This window comes from Urocitellus parryii, chromosome 8 (assembly GCF_045843805.1).
Source record: "Urocitellus parryii isolate mUroPar1 chromosome 8, mUroPar1.hap1, whole genome shotgun sequence".
Classification (NCBI taxonomy): Eukaryota; Metazoa; Chordata; class Mammalia; order Rodentia; family Sciuridae; genus Urocitellus; species Urocitellus parryii.
The window spans coordinates 143,359,646-143,383,440 of NC_135538.1; the positions used below are offsets into that span (position 1 = coordinate 143,359,646).

Sequence of the window (23,795 nt, forward strand, 5' to 3'; positions counted from 1 at the left end):
CGGGCCCAGGAGTGGCAGCACCTGGCAGCAGCCAGGAGAGGTGCTGTGCTGGGGCCTGCTTCCCCCGGGGGGTGGAGGTGGGATAGGAGGAGGGACGGTTTAGACGCAGGACTTGGTGGTTGATCGGCTCTTGCCATGGTCTGAGTGTTGGTCCCCTCCAAAACGGAATCCCCAATGGTATATGGAGGCAAATCCTTAGGAAGTAATTAGGTTATGAGAATGGTACCCCATGGTGGCATTAGTGGCTTTGTAAGAGGAAAAAGAGAAGCCCCAGTTAGCAGGCTTGCTGGTTTACCATGCGATGCCCTCCACTGAGCCAGGACCCGGCAAGAAACCCTCACCAGATGCCAAGCAGATGCTGGTGTGTTGCTTCAGAACCATGAGCTAAACAAACATCTATTCTTCATAAATTACCCAGCCTGTGGTATTTTGTTATAGCAACAAAAAACAAACGAAGGCAGCTGTTGAGAGGGAAGTTCGGAGAGAATGATTCCATTTTCCAGTTTGGGCAACTCACTGGGGGAGAGATGTGGAACTACTTGGAAAGGAATTTGTCTAAAGGAAGAAGGAAAAATTAATTTTCTTAGGGTCTTTAAGTTTAATAATCTGTAGGCAGTTGGAAAGGGGGTTGGGGAATCAAAAATATGACCCAGAGGCTTTGATTTTAGAATCATCAGTACATTGATGCCTAACTGTAGTCATGAATATTTCTGTGATCATCCTGAAAATATGTGCAGCATTGGACCTGGGAGGATCTGAATTCAATAGTTCTGTCTGTATTAAATGGCTCCAAAACTGAGCTACATAAACCTCTTTGCTTTATAAAGTAAAGAGAATCTGGTGTTTTGTTATAGCAAGATACCCATCACCTCCTGCCTCAGAAGGACCCCCTCATCTGTCATCTCCTTCAGGATGACTGACATAGCAGATACCTCTCCTTGGTCCTCTCTTTGGTCCTGAGATGCAGAAAACCAGTCAACTCTGCTTTTCCTCATCCTGAAATGCAGACACAGCTTCCAAGATGCAGGCTCTGAAATCACAGCTCACAGACAATAAGCAGTTGTAAATGCTAATGGACGCTGTGACCTTGCTGTTCTGCAGCCTGCAGAAGGCTCATTAGCTCTGTGCAGCAGAACTAATCCTCCATGAGTCAGACCAGCAAAACCTACAAGGATTTTTGTCACCTCTCTGGGGAGATGCTTCGATGCCCCCTGCTCAGCATGTATTAAAACATCTTGCTTTTACATTCTCCAGCAGGCTCTCTTCTCCCGAGGCCAAAACCCAAGTGCCATTTATTTGGGGTTTTATTTTTGCTTTTGTTTTCACAGTCTTTCTGTGCAAAAAAAAAAAAGGAAAGCCTCGTTGTATTCAAATGTTTCTTGTGGTCACACATAATGATAGCATTGTTCACACTGGAAGAAAAGGCAAGATTCATTTTTAAATTTGAGCGAAGATAGAAGGCAGCTGGCGGCATGTGACATTTGTGCAGGGACCCAGTGACTTCAGTTCACAGTAAATGAGGAATCGTTTAGCTGTGGTCCCCGATAAGGAAGAAATCATTCGAGCCGTGGAAAGGATCTTGCGGCTCACACATTTTGTCCACCAGGGTCACGTGGAACAGCCAAGCTATTTAAGATCACTTGAAAGCACGGAGCATTTAATTCTGGATAACTTGCTGTATAGAAAGTTTTAACTCTGGAAAAGATTTCCCGTGCCACCCAGCTTATAAATATCTCAACATAGCGTTCAGGAGATTTCTTTTCAAATTAATGTTAGTCTAAATCAGACCCAATGAGTGAAATCTACCAGCCAGGTGGGGCCAAGGCAGGTGCATTCGGAAAACATATCTCATCTCGGAGTCTTAGATTATCAGCTCTATGGGATCCCAGGGGTCCCCCTGTGTCTGCCATTTCTAGAACAACAGTGATCAAAAATATTGCGCAGTACAATAAAGTGTTTTGAGAGACAGAAAGGAACCACATTTATGCCACTTTTATTATAATGTGTTGTTGTAATTGTTCTCTTATATTATTAATCTTTGTACCTCATTTGCACATTAACCCTTATTATAAATATATATGTATAGGAAAAGACGACGTCTGTAGGGTTTGGTACTCTCCGCAGTTTCAGGCATCCCCAAGGGAGTCTTAGAACAACACACCATCCTGTAGGTGAAGGGCAACTGCTGTAGGTAGACCCATTTCTAAGAACACGCCTTGACGGCAGTGAGTGAGGGTGCCAATATAATTGGGGGGCTTGAGAGGAGAGCTTGGAGGAAGTAGCGTCAGGACAGAAGCTTCATCTCCTAGCGCCTGGCCCCACTCCCCCTGCCTACTGGGCGGGTTTGGCCTGGCCCAACTCTGCAGGGCCAACCCACGATGCTGCAAGGATCTGCAGTGGGCAGTGAAGTGGAAACCCTGTCCGTCATGCTTACTGTTTTAAGGACATTTCATTCCACCCCAATTCCTTGGAAATGGTCCTTCTGGTTTCAGCATGCACGTCTTTTTGGTACTGGGGATTGAACCAAGGGGCACTGAACCACTGAGTCACACAGCCCTTTTTTGTATTTCATTAGAGACAGGGTCTCACGGAGCTGCTTAGCGCCTCGCTGAGTTGCTGCAGCTGACCGTGAACTCACGGTGATCCTCCTGCCTCCAACTCCCGAGCCACTGGGATCTCAGGCTTCAGCTTGTTCGTCTTCATCACCTGACCCTCGGCTCTGTGCTCCTTAGGGATGTGCCTGACCCTCAAGGTGGCCCATGTCAAGTAGATTAGCGGATGGAAGAGTCAGGAAAACAGAACAGGATTCTTATGACTGGATGACGTCATCCAGAGGCCTCAGACTCAGAAAGCCCAGGGAGGGTGGGCTGGAGGGATGGGAAAGTCGGACAGCAGCACACACAGAAGTGCCCTCACCTGCCCGGTCTGAGTGAGCACGGTGGACAGGGGCTGGCAGCAGTGCGCATGCCCTATCTGAAGGCATTCAGCCTCAAAAAAGTGCCGCCTCTGAGCTTGCCAAAGAGAACTGCAGAGTCAAATGCAGTGGGCGATGTCACTTTGCAACATCTGATGAGGAAGCGGTATTGCAGCTGCGGTAGACAGACGATTGTCATCACCCCTCCCCAGTTCCCCGTCCTAATCCCCAGGTCACATGGCAAAGGGGAGTTCACAGCTAGGATTGATTAAGTTAAGGATCTTGAAGTGGAACTGAAGTGAATTTTTATACATAGTGTTTGGAACCGTGCCTTGTGTTTTAGGCATTAAGCCAACATTAGTTTATTCGATTATTATTTACTATTTAGAGGAAAAAGAACATAGGCCTTAGCAGGATTCACCTTGTCCTAGGCTAGTAGTACCAGGAGAGCCAGGACCCCTAAGTCCTGAGCTATTTAGTGCTTTGTGATCCAAAAAATGCCACAATCTCCTTTTCCTACCACAAATCTCCTTTTCAGAGTCAGAACAACTAGTGATAGCACATGCCCGGGAGGGGAGCTTGGCTACACTTTGGAACTAAGATCTACCTTCATGTCCTCAGACCCTTTGAGAGAAATGAAAACTAAATCGTTTTTATTTTGAAACCACTTGTGTTCGTCAGGAAGTCTCATGAACGACAGAATTTTCTCAAGTTCTCCTTCACTCACTCATGTTCTGCCACTCTCCAAAGATGAGTCCTAAGATGAGAAAGACCAGCACAGAATCAGGCAGCGTGTCTGGTCATGGAATCGACGGGCTCCTTGGCGGGCTCCTTGGCGGGACCCAGTGAGGGAATCTTGTCTGGACACCCCCTAACATAAGACTCCAGAATATGAGCCTGATCTCCAAGAGGCAAGCTCCTCTGAGCCTGAGCAGCGTGTTCAAGACATACCGCCCCTCAAACGCGAAGCCTGGGCGTTCCCAGACCCTCCCATAGAGGTAATGCCCACAGGGGTTGGGAGGGAGAAGCTGACAGGTGAGGAGAGCACCCACGTGGGGCCGGTAGGCTGCGTTCCTGCTTGCTCCCTGGTGTGATCACCAGGTTCCCCTGCGGTGAGAGAAAGCTGTTTACATGGTGGATTTGCAGATGCACAACTGGCCTTGGCCGTGGGGGTAGAGAATGCCTTCATGGGATCATGAAGTGAGCAGGCTCATGAGTGAGCAGGGCGCATTCCTGGGACCAGATGTGTGGGCTTCTCCCCACACTCCAAGCAGTTCTCAGGGAACACCATCTAGGCACCCTGTCCTTCATTTTCACTCTGACACTTCGTGTCAGATCCCACGGAGCCCCGAAGACTGTCCTTGTTTCTAATGCCAGTGGCAAGGAGGGATGGGCCGCCTCTGCTTCCGACCAACTTGCTGTGAATCTGGGGTTCCAGTGACCCTCACAGTTCAGAACTCAGGGGGGCACGTCACGCTCACCAGTTTTTTTGTTGTGGTTGCTTTTTAGAAGAAATCTGTATAATTTTTATTTATAATTGCATGTTGGGGGTGGTATGCTGAGGTATGACTCCAGAAGCTGTCAATGAAGGGTTGATAAATTTACACTTTAAAAAAATTCCCTAAGGGGCTGGGGCTGGGGCTCAGTGGGAGAGCACTTGCCTGTCATGCATGAGGCACTGGGTTCAATCCTTGTCACCAGATAAATATAGCAAATAAAATAAAGGTATAAAAAAATACAATAACATTTTAAAAGTTGCATTAAAAATACCATACATAACACTAAAAATTGGGGGAGTTGTTGGGTGTGTATTAAGTTTCAGTTTTGCAAGATAAAAAACGTTCTAGACAGCTGTGACGCAATAATATGGCATTAGAAAGGATCAGATGAGAGGACAGAAGGAGAAAGTTCTGTGGGGAAGGGGGGGGACAGAGCTTCCGTACCCCTGGGGGCACAGCACCCTCCCAGTGCCACCAGGTTTCAGCAGCCTGAGCTCATCAAATGTCATTGTTCAAGAATTTTTATAGAGCTTATCTCCAGCCCCTGGTTGGTTATTGGTCTTTCTGGTGACCAGCCCCACCCTGAGGCTATGTTGGTGTGTCACCGGGCTGTGATCCTAAGGGACTCATCAGGAATAAGATACTCCTGTCACTCGGGAAATCTCAAGGACTGTAGGTTCTCTGCAAGAGGAACCAGAGACAAAGACCAGTGCATCCCATGCAATGCCACGGAAATGGTCTTGAGAAAAGGAATAAAAAATGTGAAAATGTTCATAGAAACCTGAAAACACTCGGGAATATACAACTTCCAACAAGGTGCTGCGGATTTTCCACAGGACAGTAAGCCTTGAACTTAAAAGAGGTCCTTGGAGACTCCATGAACTATATTTTCATCTGTCAACCTAGATGACAATCAGAGGGAGAGATTCTCCAAAGAATCAAGGCATTTATTTGGAAAGAGCAGAGCCCTGCAGCGGGAATGTACGTGTCGTCGTGAGCTGTGAACAGGTGCAAGGGAGTTGGGTGGGGGGAATTTTTAAAGGTAAAATGAAGAGAGTCACATGAGCTATTTTGAATGACAGTGACTTAGCGAGGGATCGGTAACAAGGGTGGTAGAGTCCAAGATTGAAGAGCCAGTTGTTGGGCAGATGTCCTTGCAGAAGCACTTTTGGTGTATGTCATGAGCATGCTACGTCACAAACATACACCAGATGCGTGTGTCTTTCCACAGTGTCAGAATGTATTAGAAAACACTAAACTCTCAGGTGACACTATGTTCATCATTGACAGTTCTCTGAACACTTGTGGGTCACCTGGTCATCATAAACCAGGCAACCACAGGCTCTTTTATTCCTATCTCAGTGTCTAAGATCAATAACACTCAAGTCTCACTTTACACTTTACACAATTTTATATTTATTACAGGAAGGCTAGGAAGGGGTCGGGGCAGCCGCGGGGCTCAGGAGGCTAAACCGAGAGCAAAGGTAGAGAGCAGATATGAATGCAAAGAGTCACGGTAGTCGGTCAGATAAGATGAAGAACCAAGGCCAGAGCCTGGTGGCACACACCTGTCATCCCAGCAATGAGGGAGGCTGAGGCAGGAGGATCACAGGTTCAAATCCAGCCTCAGCAACTTAGTGAGGCCCTAAGCAACTGAGTGAGACCCTGTCACTAAATAAAATAGAAAAGGGGTGGGGATGTGGTTCAATCCCCAGTACTAGTAAGTTAATTAATTAAAAAAAAAAAAAAAGATTAAGACCAGCAAAGAACTTGTTCAGGGCTCAGAACTGACAAAGTGCAGGAACTTATTCTAGGCCAAGGTTCAGACAGATGGCAGTTTCACAGTGTCACCTTGGAGTAGGACTTAGGTCATCAGAGGCAAAAGAAGCTGCACTCTGCTAAAACCCAAGGACAGCGATGTGGACATTTGTCACTGTAGCAGTTTTCCTGGGCAAGGCTCATGAAGAGTGACCAGGCCACCAGGTCAGGGTGCCACAGTGCCAGTCTCAGGTGCTCCTCCTTTTATGGGCTCTGAGTGAGAAGGTCCCTTCTTTTGGAGTCTGGCATGTTTGACGAGCTCGTGCGCCTGGCTCCACCTGGGTTTGGTTCGCCCGTGCATCCACGTGCTCCTGATTAATTTGACAGTGGTCATTCTCATCAGCACGATTAACTTATTTATCGGTTTGTGCCTTAGGGTTGTGCCAGGCTGATGGTGGTTGTGCCAGGCTGATACAGAATTGTTTCACCTCAGCCCTTAAACTCAGAATGGAGTGACTCATGGCACACTGGTGTTCCAACAGAACCACAAAGGCTCCAGCTCAGCCTAAAAACTCCGGTTCTACACATCACGGGGTAACTCAGCAGAACACACCACACTCCACAGCAAGGCTACGGTGGCTTCTCAGCAGGGTCGTGGTTTTGGCAGAATCTTTTATGATGGGTTCTTGCTGTAAACACACGTCCACCAGATCCCCTCCTTCCCAACCCCTGGGTTGCCTTGACTTATGATCTGTGGTTCGGCCTTGACCACAGCGACTCCACGTTGATGCTGACAGCTTTCTCACATTCTGATCTCTGTCTTCAGATTCCACAATATAAACATCTCACCAACTGGCCACACTAGTTTCTGCCCCTCCCTACCCCTCAGGACCCAGTGGAAGGCTCCAGAAGCCTAAATGTCCCTTCCACAATGTTCCCCTCTCACCCTCACCTCACCCCCGGGGGTGACCTAAGACTGCTGAAGGGTCGCAGGGTTGATCAACAGCCACTGACAACTCCAGAGTGTCCCCCTCCGTCCATGCGCAGGCCCACTGTGTAGGTGCCCATCCATCCTGGGACTCATCCAGGTGGACCAAAGTGCAGTTCTGACCCGGAGGCCTTTCCCATTCCTGGGGACTGTGTCCCCTCGGTGCCACCTTCCTGCCGTCTGTCCCAGGGCACCACCGCCAGCCCCGCCCCCTTGGTCGAGTCTCTCTCTAGCTGTGGCTGAATGACATGCCTGGCAGCAGGAGTGCCATCTCTGTGCCTGTCCATTTGTCATTCCACGTCTAATAAGGCTCGGGTGGGGACGAGAAGAAGAGCAGCTATTGTTCTGGGCAGACAGGCAGCCCTTTGACGGCCCGCCCCCCGGGGCCATGCGCCTCTCTGTGTCCTGTGTCTGCACAAACATGGCAAGAAGCTAGCTCTAGCCTGGAGGGAGGGGAGAGAGGCAAGAGGCCACGGTCCTGAAGTGAAGAGGCCACAAGGAAAGAAAGGGACTTCTGTGGAGAGGAGAGGCCCATTTAAGTTTCGGTCCCCTGGCCTGGGGCAGGCCGGGGAGGGGCTGGCGGAGGGAGGAAGGCCTGGGTCAGCTCTGCGCGCCGTGACGCAGGGTGCCCTTCCTGGGGCTGAAATTGAGGAACTGAGGAGGCGTTGGTGGCAGGAGGCAGAGTCTCAGAGCGCAGCATGGAACAAGGGCTCCGACCACCAGCTCTGCCTCATGTACCTACAAGGGCCGGGGAGATTCACCGCCCCAGGGGGATATGATATGGTCCAAAAACTTCTCCTGGATTTTTTCCGTAGGCGGCTGAGCCAGAGGCCGACTGCAGAAGAACTGGAGCAGAGGAACATTTTGAAACGTAAGTGACGAAGCCCACGGCCATCACAGTCGCTCGCCCGGGGGCGACTCTCCTGATTCCTGAGTGGTGGGTCACCAGGTTTCTACCTGGAGCCTGGGCAGAATGATTGAAAGCCTGTCCCCTGGTGGAGGCTCGTCCCCGTGTGTTAGAGCACCAAAGAGGACCTCCCCGTGGGGAAGGCGAGTGGGATGTCACTCAGCTCCACTTTGTTGGCTGGAAGCTCACAGACGGCTAAAGCACCTTCCTGCCGTGCCAGCCAGAGAGAAGCGGAGAAACTAGACCGAGTGCTTAGTATTAAGTGGTGGAGAAGAGAGAGATCAGGTCACCTTTAAATCAAAATGGGCTTCAAAACAGTGACGAGGGTATTGAAGGGGAAGAGCCGTTTGAAAACTGAGACCACAAAACAGAACTTTCCATGGCAGCTCGCTGCTGTGGGTAGAGTTTTCCAGCACTAGCTTTGCAGTCGAAGAAAGCAGTTCCAAGTGACTGTGCTCCATGGGCATCCCTCAGGATCCCACTGGCCTGGGGTAAGCCCACGTGACAGTCTCTTTCTGGAGAAGCCAGCTGTCACTGAGGCCGAGGACAGAAAAAAATAAATGAGCTCCTTGTTTGGTTCAGGACACAGGATGTTTGAATAGGGACAGAATCCACTGGGTGCTAAAGAATTAAAGAATACAAAATACTAAAAGAAAACAAGCACGTCTTAGACACCAGTATACCTTGGTGTGGTGGAAGATGTTAAGTAGATTTTAAATCCCACCACCCTGCTCACATCTGCGGGGTCATTGCTGCTGTTGTCCCTAACACTTTCCTCAGCATCGCTGACAAGTAATGTTTTTTAGTTTAATTCATGGTACTTTCCAGCCCAACCCACAAACGCCCTTCTAACTTCTTTCCAGGAAAAAGAAATGGCACAGGTGTTTTGTTTGTTTTGGTTTCAGGTTTTTTGGTACTAGGGATTGAACCCAGAGGCGCTTTACCACTGAGCCACATTCCCAGCCCCTTTTATTTATTTGCAATTGTTGTTGTTGTGGTTTTGAGACAGGGTCTCTCTAAATTGCTGAGGGTCTTGCTAAATTGCCAAGGCTGGCCTTGAACTTGTGGTCCTCCTGCCTCAGCCTCCCAAGTTGCAGGGATTGCAGACTGTGCCCCTGCGCCAAGCCTGTGCAGTTTTGTAGACATTCTGTATTACATGCATGCATGCATGCACACGCACACGCAGGCACAATCTTTCAAACACTTAATTTTACAGTCTAAGAAAGTATCAGTCAGGTAAGATCATGCCCTGGGTGCCTGGATGTTTTACTTAAAGTATTCTTGATTTTGCTTTTCTCCCAATGGCCTTGTGACTTGGTCTGCATTAAATGGTTTGCCAAGGGAGGGTGTTGACTCTCACCCACCCCAGAAGGATGCTGGCACGTGCAGTTCCTGCAGTGCCCATCTGCTTCACAGTCACCTGTCTTCACCTCCGGCCTCCCTTCTCCACGGCCACCACCACTTCCCCAAAGCTCAGGGAAAGCCACTTCAGGAAGGACCTTCCTCAGTCCCAGGGCACCTTGCACGTCTCCTGGGTCTCTAGGAATCTGTGGGATGATTTTTCTAACCCACGAATGCCCTGAAAGTCCTCTAAGGCCACCATGCCAGCCAGTGGAGTAGGGACTTCTGCGGCAGAGCCCCGGCGGGGGAAACCTGGGCCTGTGTGATGGGTCCCTTTGGGCCCGTCTGCTCCCTGAGCTGATCCATTGTAAACTTTCCACTGTGGGAGAGAAAGAGAAACAAGAGGTGAACATCAGTTCCTGAAATCAGAAATCAGATAACCCGACTTCCTCCTCTCTTCCGCCTCGCCCACACGCCTAGCTGATCCGGGTCTGCTGTCCTCCCAGGAAGCTGTGTACCGCTCACTCACGGGACCCGTGGGACTTTTGGCCTCGGATCTGACACTACTCCAAGAGGAGGGCGACCTCTGGGGATCGTTGAGGTTTTAGAAGACAGGGCTTATTTCAGTCCGGTTTAGACATGGAAGGTCCGAAGTCCCAAGCTGTCACCTCTGGTTGGCCCAGAGCCAGGCAGATCCCTGGAGATTGGTTTTCACTGCCATTTACTTGTGCTCGTAAGCCTCGGGGGACCAAAATGGGAGTCCCAAGATTGTCACCATGGCTTTGTTTTATGGTGTACCCTCTTCCTTTTCACCTGGTCAAATAGCTACAAACTAAAGCAAAGCTGGGCCCAAGTCAAACAGGTTGATCTTTTCCCAGTTTCAAAACTCTGTAGAACCCCACCCCCCATGGGTTCTTACTTTCTCCTGCATACTGAAACTTTTGAGGTTTTTTTTTTCTAAATTTGTTGTCTTTTTAATGTATCCATTAATTTACTTTGATTGCTAAACAAAAATGTCTAGTGGTATAAAAAAAATGGTGAGATAAAAAAAAAAACATGCTCAGACAGTTTCTTCTGAAACTTATTTTCTAGGCTTTAAATGGCTAAAGGGGCCCCTTGGCCAGCAGTCAGCTCAGCACTCAGCTAAGGCTGGGTTTGCAGCCCCTCCCTGCCTGGCCCCAGCAGCAGCCCTTGCTCTGTCCACACCTGAGCACATAATGGACACCCTCTGATGGTGGCACCCTCAAGAATGACATCACAGACTTTTCCTGGCCTCTTTTCCAGTTGCCTTACGGGGTTGTCTTAGCAGCTTCTGCCTGAGAATTCATGACACTGGGTTTGTAAATGGCTTTGAACTAAAGGTATAGATTCCATGGGCAGCAGTTGGGCACCCTGCCCCTCAGAGGGGCCGAAGGAAGGCATGTAGGAGATGAAGGCCCATGCTGTGTCACCTCTGGCACAGAATGCCCACCTCAGTGGCTCAGCAGGATCCTGTAGGGTCAGAAGTGTGAGGACAGCACTAGTAATGAGGAGGGCTGGCCCCGAGAGAATCAAACCTGACCGCAGGAAAAGGCGGAAGGCTCAAGTGTTTGCCTAACTAGTTAACCCTATGGGGGGACTTGGGACGTGCCCTCCAAGGTGGTGGTCGGTGGTCTCTGTCAATATTAACCAGGTGTCCTGGGCTGCCTCTGGGGTGGACTCCCAGGCTACTTTCCTTTCTTTCTCTCTCCCACCTACAAACGTGGCTGACTGGGGTCCCCCATCCGATTCTTCTTATCTGCCTCCCAGTTTATTCTCTGATAGATTAATTCATAGTGAGGTGCTAATGGCTAACTAGTTTCATAGGTTTTGTCTCTGGGAAGTTTGCATGTTCACGAATCCTGCTCTTCGGGGGATCTCTCCTCTCCTGGGTCTTGCTGTCTGCCTCCCCACCTATAACTGATAGAGTAATTCATATTAAGCTATGAATGGCAGACTAGTTTAATCTAAAAGAAATTTGCATTGTTAAACAAAATTCCAAGAGGGAGACAGGAACTTTAAAGGAAGGAGTAGCAATGGTGGAGGATTCCGGGCTTCTGTGGCTCCGGTGACCTGTCCCACAGCAGGACGTGGACATTTTTTGTGCTGCCCCTATACAAGGTTCTAATCCCCAAAGGCAGTCAAGGCTGCAAAGTCTTGCCCTGGGGGTGTCCATCAGGACCTGAGCTCTGCTCCGAGCCCCCCTCTGCTCCATGGGCAGTGTTGTCACCGTCAGTGTGATCTGGCTATGGCTCTGGCTATGTGGGGTGGGACTGATTACCAGTCAGTCCCCACCCCCATTCCTATGCACAGGGGTCTCCCTCTTTTGAAGATCTGTCCATACTTAGACAATGAGAAGCCACCAAGGTATCAAGTGTGCAATGCAGCCAAGTAATTATCAAAATGCAACTTCATAATTGTGATTGCAAAATGAAAAAAAAAAACCCAGGTATTCTTAATACCAAATGTTAATACCAAATCAACTTCTGATCTCCTTACACCAATGTCATAATAAACACAGTGGTGGGAATCACAGGTCTTCTATGACATGCGTTGGCATGACGTGATTTTTTTTTTCCCAAGTCCGACAGTACTGTATTGATATGTGTGCTTCCGTAGATACCAAGGACTTCTTCCAAAGCACAGAGGGAAGTGATGATCTACCCAAGGTCATTGGTTAGCTGAGAAGAAGAGATAAGCCCATATTCTCTGCCCCTAGAATATCTATCTGCTCCCTTCCCAGAACCTCTTGCTTCCGCTCTTTAAAACTCTGCCAAGTCAGTCACCCACATTTTAAGCCGAGAACGTTTTTTAAGCTCTGAAGTCTTCTAAGACACCCCTTACTAGCCTAAATGCAGGCAATTGTACCCCACACTCTGGCCTCACACATGTTCTGTGGACTTCTTGGAAGATTCAAAGAATTAATGGAATCAGGGTTTGCGAAAGGTGAGCGGTTTGAAATTCCCCTTGGCGCAGCCTGCCGGCCTGGTTTTCTCTCTGCACCAGGTGCAGGCCTGCCTTGCCATCCACCCCACAGTGCACCAGACACTGGGGCCACATGGCCATGAGCCCTTTAGTCTCTGGAGGCTCGAGGGGCTGTGAGTGAGGCCCACCTTCTTGTCCAGAGAAAGGAAGCTCCCTCCTTCCCAGAGGCCAAACTTCCTCGCTTTGTCACACATTTCTCAGCCCAGCATCTCGGCCTGGGGAGCCAGAACCCACCTGGCACAAGGTCACCCTGCTCACTATGGGTTTAAAGCAGCGCAGGTAGTTTGGAAGTGTCCCCGTAGGCAGAAGGGTGGCCGGGGAAGGCGACTGGAGCGCCCTCGTCCCCTTTTCAAATGGAGGTCCCTGGACTAGACCAGCTGTGGTTCCAAGGAAGCACCCGTGTGTGACCTGCTGCCCTGAAATCAAAAACATCTTCACTGTTTCTTTCAGCTCGGAATGAACAAGAGGAACAGGAGGAGAAAAGAGAGATCAAGAGGCGACTAACTCGAAAGGTGAGACCCTTCTCCAAGCCGATCTCAGGGACAGAAGAGGGTGGGCTGCCCAGGACTCCGGGGCCTCAAAGCCACAAGTCCCAGTGATTCCCCTCCTTGGGTGTCAGATCACACAGCTCTGACCCTGTGAGACCTCTCCAGGGCTGGTAGTCAGCTCAGCTTCCTGACCCTCCGTCCTTTGGCTGGTGAGGTTCAACCCTGCTCGATTTATCACACACAGACACTCCCTGCCACCCCAAACTTCTTGAGGTCTGTTGCATTGTATTATCAAATTACACTAAATATTTTGTTTTTAAAAATTCATTATAGGACTTGCAGCTGTAGCTCAGTCAGATGCTTGGAATTCATGGGATTCCAGGCTTAATCCCCAGCACAAGGAAGAAAAACAAATACATAACCCTGTCAGGCCATCTGAAACTCATTATCAAAATTAGTCATCCTCATGTAACATTGTTATTTGCTAGGATCCTAGAAGGTGTGAATTTTCCTTGCCTCTGGACACAATCTTTCCTCATTAGTACTTAAGAACTATTTGACTTCGTTATACTACATACAATTTGCATTATTGGATTAGGAAAATGCCAAAAGTCTGGAAAATTTAATGAAGATGTTTGAAAGGCACTTAGATAAAAGTCACAAAGCTCAAATTTTTATTTTATTTTTAGCCTCCAAAATAGATGGTTTGGCACTGCGGTGTAGACCCCACGTGGATCTCACACTACATGAGTGGCCTCTTGAATAATAAACTTGTGGCTATTCTTGGATGCTGTTGAAAAGTTTAATTAATTGGTGACGCACAGGATAGAACACTATCTCTGTCTAACTAAAGTGTTTTTAATCAGCCCCCTACAGTGACCATCTTAGAGAGAGGCACTCCACTGTTAAAGATGGTGAAGAGACCCATTAAAATTAATTTTAAAAAAAACTTATTAGTGCATTTTTATTCTTAGAAATGTTATTATAAAGAAGAGACTCTGAGGTCCTGAAACAGCATTTATGAAGGGGATATCTTCAATCGCCAACACTTTGCCTAAAAGTGTCCCAAATATCTAGTGACAAGTCAAACACCAACCCAAGTAAAAGAAAAATAGGGTCTGAAGGGTCAGGTGACTGGCGGGTGCTACCTTGGTGGGGACCTCTCTTGGGCCAGTTGCTGTTACCTATCAAGGTCTGAGCCCGACATCCTCCAGAGCCCCTGGTCTTGGTACATATGGCACATTTATTCCTGAGACTGAGTGGTGGGAAGGACAGAAGAAATACATGGGTTTCTTCTAAATGTGTCCTTGAACAGACAAGGGTATGAAGAAAGAGCCTAGTGATAACCTCTCATTTCTGATATAGAAACATCTAGAAGCTCTGGAAAAAAAAAAAAAAGGTTTAAATCTGCTTTGGAGCAAGTTCATCAGAGTTGATTACTGAAACCCCAAAATTCTCTGAAATTCCAAGGCTGCTTGCTAAAGAGGGAGTCATGGAAAATCGATCAGACATCTATTCATTTCTTATGTCTTAAAAAAAGATGGTTCTATTTTTGCAGAGGGAAATTTGACTTATTGCATGATTTCATGGTGGGCAAGAGAAAAGGGCTGCTTCCCACACCCATCTCCCCTGGGGTGGGTAATACATGGAGATCCATTAGCCCCAAATAGCCACTGAATTTTGCATGTCCCCCAATAATTGCTTTTTCCCCTTGACCCCCCCCCCCTCTCCCCAGGGAACTGGCCTTGAGGTACCCTCCCCGGGAGTCAGGGAGAAACAGTGAGTGTGAGCTGAGGGGTGGCTGCTGATGAGGAGAGGCTGGGCCAAGGGGAAGCAGCCTTCACATCTGTCCACAGAGATGTGGCGCCTGCCGGCAGGTGGGAACCCACATCCTGTCCCGGCTCTGGGCAAGCTCCTTTCTCTTGATCCTTTATCACACCAGGACCAGATGCCAGGAGTGGTGGCTGCTTTTCCTTGCCTTGCGCTCAGCCCAAGGATCTCCTCAACCAACTTTTATTAACTTTTAATGTGCTAGGGAGAAACATGAAACCCGGCGGCTAATGAGGATGATAGCAAGAGACCAAGTCACTGCTGTGGACCAAATGGAGAATAACCTCAAAATTACATACTTACAAAAAATGACTCCAAAAAGAAAAAAAAAAAAAAGAGGGTCTAGTTAGCTGAATGGACGGCCAGATGCATGGATGGATGGGAGGAGAGAACACGGGAAGGAAAGAGAAGGAACACACGAGGGTTTAGGCTGTATTGATTTGGGGAATCTGAGTCGACTCTATTTTTCCTGCATATTTGCTTCCACATATAGATACAGCTGCTACCGACCCCTGCCCCACCCCTACTCTCAGTCCATCATCCCAGAAAACTTGACACTGGCCACAGGGATCATTTCCTTAGCATCCAAGACAGGACCTCAGGATCGAGATGCCCCAAGGACTGCGGCCAGCCACAGGCTAATGGCACATCTTCTGAGCTCCATGTGGTCAGGGGACAAGCCCACAGTCACAGAGGAGAGACCTGGAGATGGCTGGCGTCAGGGTCCACACTCCACCTGAGACTGAGGGGCAGCAGTTGGGGCTTTCCGCACTCGTCCCCTCCCGGCACGAGGGTACAGCACCTTCCCCATCAGGCCTGGTGGTGCCTAAGCCCCCGTGGGACCCGGGCACGACACTCTCTGCCCTTCGGTCCTTTACACTGAGTTTTCTGTCCCCCCGGGACTCTGCCATAGACAGACTATTAGTAAAACCCAGGTCATGATTTCCAGGAAGATAAATTCCAAAATCAGGGCTTTTTGTGAGTCACATATACAAAATAATATTGTGTATCCAGTGCCCCAGGGATAGGCCCTGGGAGTTCTGAGTGGGAGTCTGATCATCCAGGCTCGATGTGGTAAACATTAAGCGTCTTGTACCAATTCTCCCTGTTCTCACATGTTGGAGAGCACATTGGGTGTCAGGATTAGGCCGTATTTGTTGATAGCAACTGGGCTGTCTGCCCTGGGAAGCCTCCTGCAGCTGCCACCTGACTGACTGGGACCCCCTAGGGGTGGCGACATGCAGTCAGGCCAGTGGGCCAGCTCCCCCAGCTGAGGTGGCTGGCCCCAGAACTTCCCACTCCTGGCCCAGAGGAAGATGCAGCTGCCGCAGGGTGGAGTCAGAGCAGCCCTGGTGGTGGTGGGGGAGGAGGAGGAGGAGGTGGGGGGTGGGCGTTCGGTGGGCCTGAGTGGTAAACCTCCATCTGACTACGTCTTGTATTAATAGCATTGAGCACCATCTCAGGCCTGGAGGGAAAGGTGTTCTTAAATAACACTGGTTGAATGTGAATTGACAGCATCCTCAAAGAGGTGACTGTGTTGCCCCAGAAGAAATAAACCTGTGACAGGTGAAGATAATAGAAATGTCAACCCCGTGTTGTTCAAGGACAGAGAGAGGGCCATGGGGGCAATATCAGGAGGTGACTAAGTAAACATGGCTTCGTCCTCCCTCTCGCAGTCCTTCCTCACTAGCCCCCGGGGGCCCAGCCGGAGCCTTCCTCGGCACGAACAGGGCCAGCTCTGCCCCCACTCAGCTGTGCCTTTGTCCACTGACCTTTCATTGGCCCTTCTTGAGTATGTCTGTACATACACTTTTGTGGGTGTCTAAGACACATGCACATGCACACATGTACACACACATGCATGTGTAAAATGTATTGCAAACCCATCTTGAAGAGAGCCCTCAATTTGCACAGGATGTGGATTCACACGTTCAAAATAAGACAGAATTATTGTACAAGGTGACTGCCATCTGGTGGGTGAAGGACGCAGAAAAGTCCAGAACAGGCACCCACAGCCACACAAAAAGCCAGCCTTCTTACAAAGACCAAAACACAGCAGAACTGTGAAGGAAGAGCCAGGCTGGCGTCAAGCCGTACAGACCTGGAGGTACGGAAAGGGGTCAAAAAGGTCCAAGAGCCCGGAGAAGTCCAGTTCCAGGAGTCGGGAGCCCTTGGTCCCCACAGGGCCCTGTCTGGACTGGCTGTGTGAAGCGTCGGGGGCCTCTCTGCAGGACCTCATTTTCCACTCCTGCAAGTTCATGGATGGACCCTTGGGGTCTCAACTTCTCTCACCGGTTGGGCCCCTCTCTCTTGCCCTCTGCAGCTCAGTCAAAGGCCCACAGTAGAAGAACTTCGAGAAAGGAAAATCCTCATCCGTTTCAGCGACTACGTGGAGGTGGCTGACGCTCAGGATTATGATCGGAGGGCAGACAAGCCGTGGACCCGCCTCACAGCTGCAGACAAAGTAAGCAGAGTGGGTGGAGAGGAGGGAGGGGAGTCCCTGGAGGGTGGCAGCAGGGTCTTGTGTGGGGCTTCTTGCTTGCCACTGGGGAGCCTGTTAGACTGCAGTAAAATCTCCACCCTAGCCCATGATGGGTGCCGAGAGCTGGGTTCTAATAGTGCAACTTCCTCCATGCCTTTTCCCAGGAGCTCTGGGTGAATGTGTGCTTGACTACTCACAAGACAGACAGTGATACTGTGCTGGAGTTACAGAAAGAGGAAGGGCACCGCCTTAGTCCATTTTCTGTTGCTATAACAGGATACCTGAGACTGAATGATGTTATAAGGAAAGAAGTGTATTTGGACTCAGTTCTGGAGGTTCTCACTTCCTTCAAAGATTGGGCAGCCACACCTGGTGAGGGCCTCATGCTGCTCCATTTTATGGCAGAAGTTGGAAAAGGAAGTAGGTACATGTTAGAGACAAAACACAGCGGGTAGCCTTGCTTATGACAGTCCATGCTGGCAGTAACTAGTCCCATTCCTAGATAAAGACATTAGTCCCTCTTCATGATCTGAACACTTCTTAAAGACCCCAACTAAAAGTTCACGGATGGACCCTTGGGGTCTCAACTCCTCTCACTGGCTGGGCCCCTTTCTCTTCCCCTCTGCAGCTCAGTCAAAGGCCCACAGTAGAAATTGAGTTTCCACCAAGTGAACTTCTCAGGGACACATTCACACTAGAGCAGGCAGCCTGGGAGGGGGTGCCCAGAGGGACAGAATGACACTGGTCTAGGCACAGAACAGTTCAAGAGCATGAGGCTGCAGGCTCATCACCGACCTTCACATGAAGGGCTCTGTCCTCTGCACCCAGGAGGGGATGTTCAAAGCTCAGGAGGGTGCAGCCAGTGTGTCTGCCATTCTTGTAACCTAAGGGGACAAAGAGAGAGCACAGACCTTAAGACACATCAAATGCAGGACCTCGCTGTGCGAGGTCAGCTTCCCCTAAGAAAGGCAATCTTGCAAGGTTCTAAAGGACATCTCGGGTGATTTTGTCCCCTTCCACTGAAAAGGTATTTCACACAGTTGTGTGGCTTTGTGGAAGAAGAAGGTGTTGTGTGATGTGCAGTGGAAAGGGGTCCCTCTGTCCCCCCACCCCTTGCCCCCGGCCTCCTAACAGTCTGCTCTCCCTTCCAGGCTGCCATTCGGAAAGAGCTCAATGAATTTAAAAGCACTGAAATGGAAGTTCATGAATTGAGTAGACACTTAACAAGGTCAGTATCAAAGGGTTTCTGTTTGTTCTCCCCCCCCAACACACACACACACACACACACACACACACACACACACACTCTTGAAATTGCAAAGTTTACTTCCAAACAAAACGTCTCCTGTCTGCTCCCGGGTCACCTATGGTTGGGTAAGTGCCTGGTGAGGAGAGATGAGAGGTTGGTCAACATGAAGGCCTACTTTAGGTGGCCAGAACTCGCCCAAGGAATGCTGAAGGCCCTGACACGAAGCAACCTTCTCCAAACCTGCTTCTCCCTTCCTTCAAATGAACACTCTGACAAACCCCAGATTGCCAATCGCCCCGAACCGAGGCGGTTTTTATGAACAAGCCGAGGAGAAGAGACCCCTGCAGTGTACGGCCCATCAGATCCATATGGGCCTTCCCACGCAGACTCACTTCTGCTGCTCTGTGCTGCTGTTCTCCCAGACAGCTTTGTGGGATGTCATTTGGGGAAACTGAGGCACGGAGAAATGAAGGTCACGTGGCTAGTTAGAGACAAAGCCACCGACTTGATTCTACTTATTCTCCTTTGGCGGTCATTTAGAGAACCAGGTCTTAGCCAATATGTGGAATCTGGACTCAGAGTCACCATCTGGGCCCCTCCCACCTTGCTGCTGAGCCCCCAGGGTCACCAGGGCTGCTCACTCTGGGCCCCAGGAGGTCCAGTTAAACTGTCCCCAAACCAGGGGTGAGTTGGGGTGAAGTTCAGGTACCAGGGGGAGGGTCTGGGAGGCTCGTACCTTCCTGTCACTCTTGCAACCCGGGTGTCTGAGGACGGGAGGGTGGCACTGCCAGGTGCCAGGCCCCGGCGGCCCCGCGGTCCTGATGAAGTTCTTTGTCTCCTAGGTTCCATCGACCTTAACAGTTAAATTCCTCTTGAGTGCTATGCTGTCTTCAAAACATAAATTTATAAGAACCATAAGTGCTGGTATTTATTCACTTCCCCATTACGATGTAAATCTTCTGAACTGCCTTTTTTTAAAAAGAAGAAGAAGAAAAATAAAAGGAAACGCAATCAGGATTCTCTGTGCGGAAACGTGATGGTGACCACTGCACGGTCAGAGCTGCTGGCATCACTGCGGGTGCCGAAACGCGTCCCACCGGTGGCAGGGCCCTGGCGGAAGACCTCCCGGAGGCCCAGCTGTCCTCATCCTCGCCATCGGCGCCCGGCAGGCAGCACGCTCACCTGGTCTCCAGTGAAACCCTTCCTCATAAGGGTCTGTCACCTGAGTGGAAAGAAGGCGGAGGCATGAGCTTGTCTCAGAGACTGTGCCCAGCTGTCAGTCCGGATGGCCTTCTAGATTTGGCCAGGTGCGCCAGGCACTCTGGGGGTCCCCGAGGAGGGAGGTGCTGAGAGCCGGGGAGGGCTTCTCCGTGGCCTGGTCCTTTCTCTTCGGCCATCATCCCCGCAGTGAACAGAATGGAAGGGCCTTTTCCCAGGGGGTTCTGGGGGAGTCTGTGGCTGTCTGTGGGTCCTCAGGTGGGTGCTGTAGGGGCGGAAGGCTGGCAGGCAGCGCCCATCCTGCCCCCTCAGCCTGAGCCGAGCCGCCTCGCAAGAGACTCTGGTTTCAAAAGCGGGAGTTGTCATCTGCTCAGTTCTAATTAATTGGCCCACCCAGTGTCACACAAATGCCATGGCTAAGGTACTCCCATGATGTCCAGGCGTCTGAGGGTGCAGACAGCGTGGGGCCATGCAAGCTGGGGTCAGCCCTCGCTCAGGCAGCACAGGCACTAAGTGGAGCCAGACAGAGAAGTCTAGCAAGGCTGGTCGGAAGCTCTGCTTGGCCAGGGTTCATTTTTCCTGTGCACCCAGAGTCGGGGTGGTGTGACTTGGAAGTCATCGGTCCTCTGAGCCCAGGACCAATGTGTGGAGGCCAGAAGCCCTTCCTGTAAGCCTGGCTCCCCAGCCACCGAGGGACTGGAGTCCCAGTGCCACTCTATGGCCTCTTGTTCTCCCTTCTTTGCACTGAAAAGCTTCCACAGAGAAGCCCAGATTTAAGCACGTGCCAGGTTTGGGCAGATGCCAGGCACGCCTGCCAAAGTGTCCCTCTCTTCCTGCTCCATTGATCCAGAGAGAGGCCTGTCTCTCTTGTGATGCAGGGTGATTGGAGATGAGTCTCCAACCGTCGTCCTGCACACCGGGACCACAGAGAAGCAATCCTCTGTCGGCAGGGACACCGGGTTTGGGTGTGCGGTGAAGTAAGGACACCCACAAACCCTACCCAGGATCCCAGCGAGGCCCAGAACACCCACTTTTCTTTCCGAGCAGAGCTCTCCCTGCCTTCTGTGGAGGATCCAGAGCCACCATGGTCCCTCTAGGCCCTGGCTCGCTCTCCACCCCACGCGCCCAGGGTTTAGAAGGATGCCAGCTACCGGCCTGGCCATCCCAAAAAAGAGTCAACAAGTCCCCACTCAAACCAGGGGGGACCAGGAACCCTTGGGATGCAACACCCATCTCTGGGGCTGTTGAATTTTCTACAGCCTTAACGGCTCCGTGGGCAGCACCAAGCAGGAGCCAGACAAATGTGGGGGAGAGCTCAGGGCAGCTCTGCAGGCAGTGCCCCCAGCCGCTGGTCTCCTTGCGCCTCTGGAGCGCGCACGCCTCTGCCCAGCCCAAGGGCAGGCACCATCACCATCACCATCACTGGACACCATCACTAGATCTTTCTTTTTTCTTTGAATGTTGAATCTGAATAGTTCCTGCAGTCGGGAGAGGTATTCAGGGAAAATGTCTTCCCGAAAGGCTTACTGACAGTTTGAATGTTCGAATGGAATGACAGATGATGCTTGGCTCCTGTGTTGAACTTCTCTAGGGCAGGTGGGGCAGGCACCCCTTCAAGGCAGAGGTGCCTGCCTGCCCGGGCTTGAGGCCCGCACTCCCTCTAACCAGCAGCTGAGCTTCAAAAGTGGCACGTGGTGCCCTGTGGCCTGACAGTCGGGCCTGCCCCTGGCCAGGAGTGAGTCCTCAGGGAATGCATTCCGCTGACTAGACTCCTCCCACCAAGGCCCCTGGCATCCCTGCTGGCCTTGGGTCTTGGGCCTTCAAATTCCCTAGGAATAGAAAGACCAAATCCCGCTCCCTGTAGCCAGCCAGCAGCCCGGGTGGGCCACCCAAAGTGCCCTAGGGTTGCAGTCCATTTCCACTCCTCCTCCTGCAGGGCACCCTTTCCCACAAGTCACTTTCTCAGACTGAGGGGTGCACCTCCCAGTCCCTGAAAGGCCACCCACCTTCAGGATCAGCTCTCTCAAGCCCACTCTAGGTGGCTCTTAGCCTCAGCAACCCCAGGGGCCTGCAGGACAGGGCCTCTGCTATCTCCCTGTAAACCTCCAGGTCTTTAGGGAGATCATCTACCCACATTTTTCTGGCCACATTGTTATGACACCGAAGCAACTTGTGCTACCTTCCAAGATGACAGTTGGACACTCATTGGGGGCGGGGGAAGAGATGGGCTAGACGGTTTAAAATGCATCACTTTTCTGGAAGTACTGCAGTTTTGGAGTTGGGGCATGTACGTTCCCAGCGGGGCATGGTGTCATCTGGATTCGTGGGAGAGGGAAGCGTGTATTATCTCAAATTCTGTCCCTCTCGAAACTAGACATGGCTCCAAGCCCAACCCCAACCCCCCCTGAATGAAAAAAGATGCAGCCATTGGCCAACTTCCTTTCTCAAAATTCTGATAACCTCATCCCCAAGGCCCCCGAGCCCTGCAACACTTTTGAAACATTCGCCTTTCTGTCCGATTAGAGAAACTACCAAGGACGAGGCGTTGAACATGAGGAAAGCTTTGGGTTTATTTTTCTCCCGCTTTATGAACATGTATTTATATTTGCCGAATGAACATCGTGGTGTGTGGCTTCCATGAAGGGAGCTGCAGGCTCCCCCGTGCACGGCCGGTGGGTAAAGGTCACCTGCCGTGACTTTTCCTTCCCGTTGGTCTGTTAACCCCCAAACCGGTTGCTTTCTCCAGTTGCTTCCTGGGTGTGTGTACATAGTTTGTCTTTGTATAGGTGTGAGTGTGGCGACCGTCAATCCGTGCCCTCCCGGGCTCCACTTCACAGATGACGGCTGTATGAGGGAGACGATGTACATACGACACAAATTAAACTGGATCTCTACGGCCTGGGTTTTGTACATACAGAAACTGCATGGTATTTAAATTATTGTTTGTCTCTGATGATGTATGCAGTTTCTCTAAAAACAAACCAAAACAAAAAAGTCTAAAAAAAAAAAAAATTGACTCCTGTGTGTTTTATCATCCATCAAAAGGAAACACCAAGATAGACTGTTGGGCTGGGGAAGGCGGGTTGGTCCTCATCAGCGAAACAGGGCCAGTCAGGGAACACGTGGGGGCCACCTCCTGCACCAGGAAATGCTGGGGAAGGAAGTTTCTAGAAGACTTCTTGTCCACTAGGGAATTGCCCTTAATGTTTGGAATGCCTAAAATGGTTTGCCCAACTGTGGTGTCCTTGAATTCCCCGGGTCGGGGAGCTTTTTGTTAATGACTCGGGTCATCTCAGTAGAATTAGGGATCAGATGGTCTTTAGCCATAATGACTTGGGAACCTTTGGGGTTCCTGTCACTAATGCCCTGTCACTCCATCCATGTCTGTGGATTCCACCAACCATGGATCAAAAATCAGAATGATCATGCAGACTTTTTTCTTGTCATTATTCCTTAAGCAGCACTGTGTAACGACTACCTACACGGCGTCTGTGTGGCACTAGGTAGTAGAAGTCATCTAGAGATGGGCCAAGCACGGAGGAGGGTGTGGGGAATTCAGTGCAGGCCTTTTACTTGCGGGACTTGAGCACTGGTGTCCACAGGGGCAGGGGTGGTCCTGGAACCAACTCCCCCTGGTATAGACTTCTATCTCCTTGGAAAGCCTGGTATTTGTCCTATAAAGCAAAGAGCTTTTTGCATAACTACCATTGCTAAATTGCCTCCTTGAGGATCTGGGGGGAAACAGGAGCAGCAGCACGAGGAGAGGGGTGAGGTTGCTGGATGACACATCCTGGTCCCGGCAATGGAGGAAACTTTTCTAGGGAAGAGGAATAGAGTGGGAGCTGCATACGAATCATCTGGGGCTCTTGTTAAGGTGCAGGTGCCCATCAGCAGGGTGGGTGTGGCCCAAGTCTGTAGGCTTCAGGGCCGCTGGTCCTACTGGGAAAAGGATCAACCTTCTGAGTCATGGGCGCTAGGGAGGACGGCCCAAAGACAGCCACGTTTCCCTGGCAAGGACCTCTGATGACCACAGGCTCTGCCTGTTTCCTTGCTGAGGAACAGCAGCCAAGCCATCGCTGGGTGAGTCCTGGAGGATTCGCAGCACGGTGCCAGGCACC

General features: G+C 50.5%; 1 protein-coding gene across 4 annotated transcripts in view; it reads left to right on the forward strand.

Moving 5' to 3' along the window:
• Positions 1-22,621, forward strand: part of LOC113179846 (phosphatase and actin regulator 1) — a 287,810-nt gene extending 265,189 nt beyond the window's left edge. For all 4 annotated transcript variants that reach the window (XM_026384595.2, XM_026384593.2, XM_026384589.2 and 1 more), the window contains 5 exons: positions 7,975-8,030; positions 12,861-12,922; positions 17,052-17,192; positions 18,362-18,438; positions 19,302-22,621. In XM_026384595.2, coding sequence (XP_026240380.1) covers positions 7,975-8,030; positions 12,861-12,922; positions 17,052-17,192; positions 18,362-18,438; positions 19,302-19,317 — 352 coding nt within the window. In that variant the 3' untranslated portion in view covers positions 19,318-22,621. The remainder of the gene's footprint in view (positions 1-7,974; positions 8,031-12,860; positions 12,923-17,051; positions 17,193-18,361; positions 18,439-19,301) is intronic.
• Positions 22,622-23,795: the final 1,174 nt, after the last annotated feature.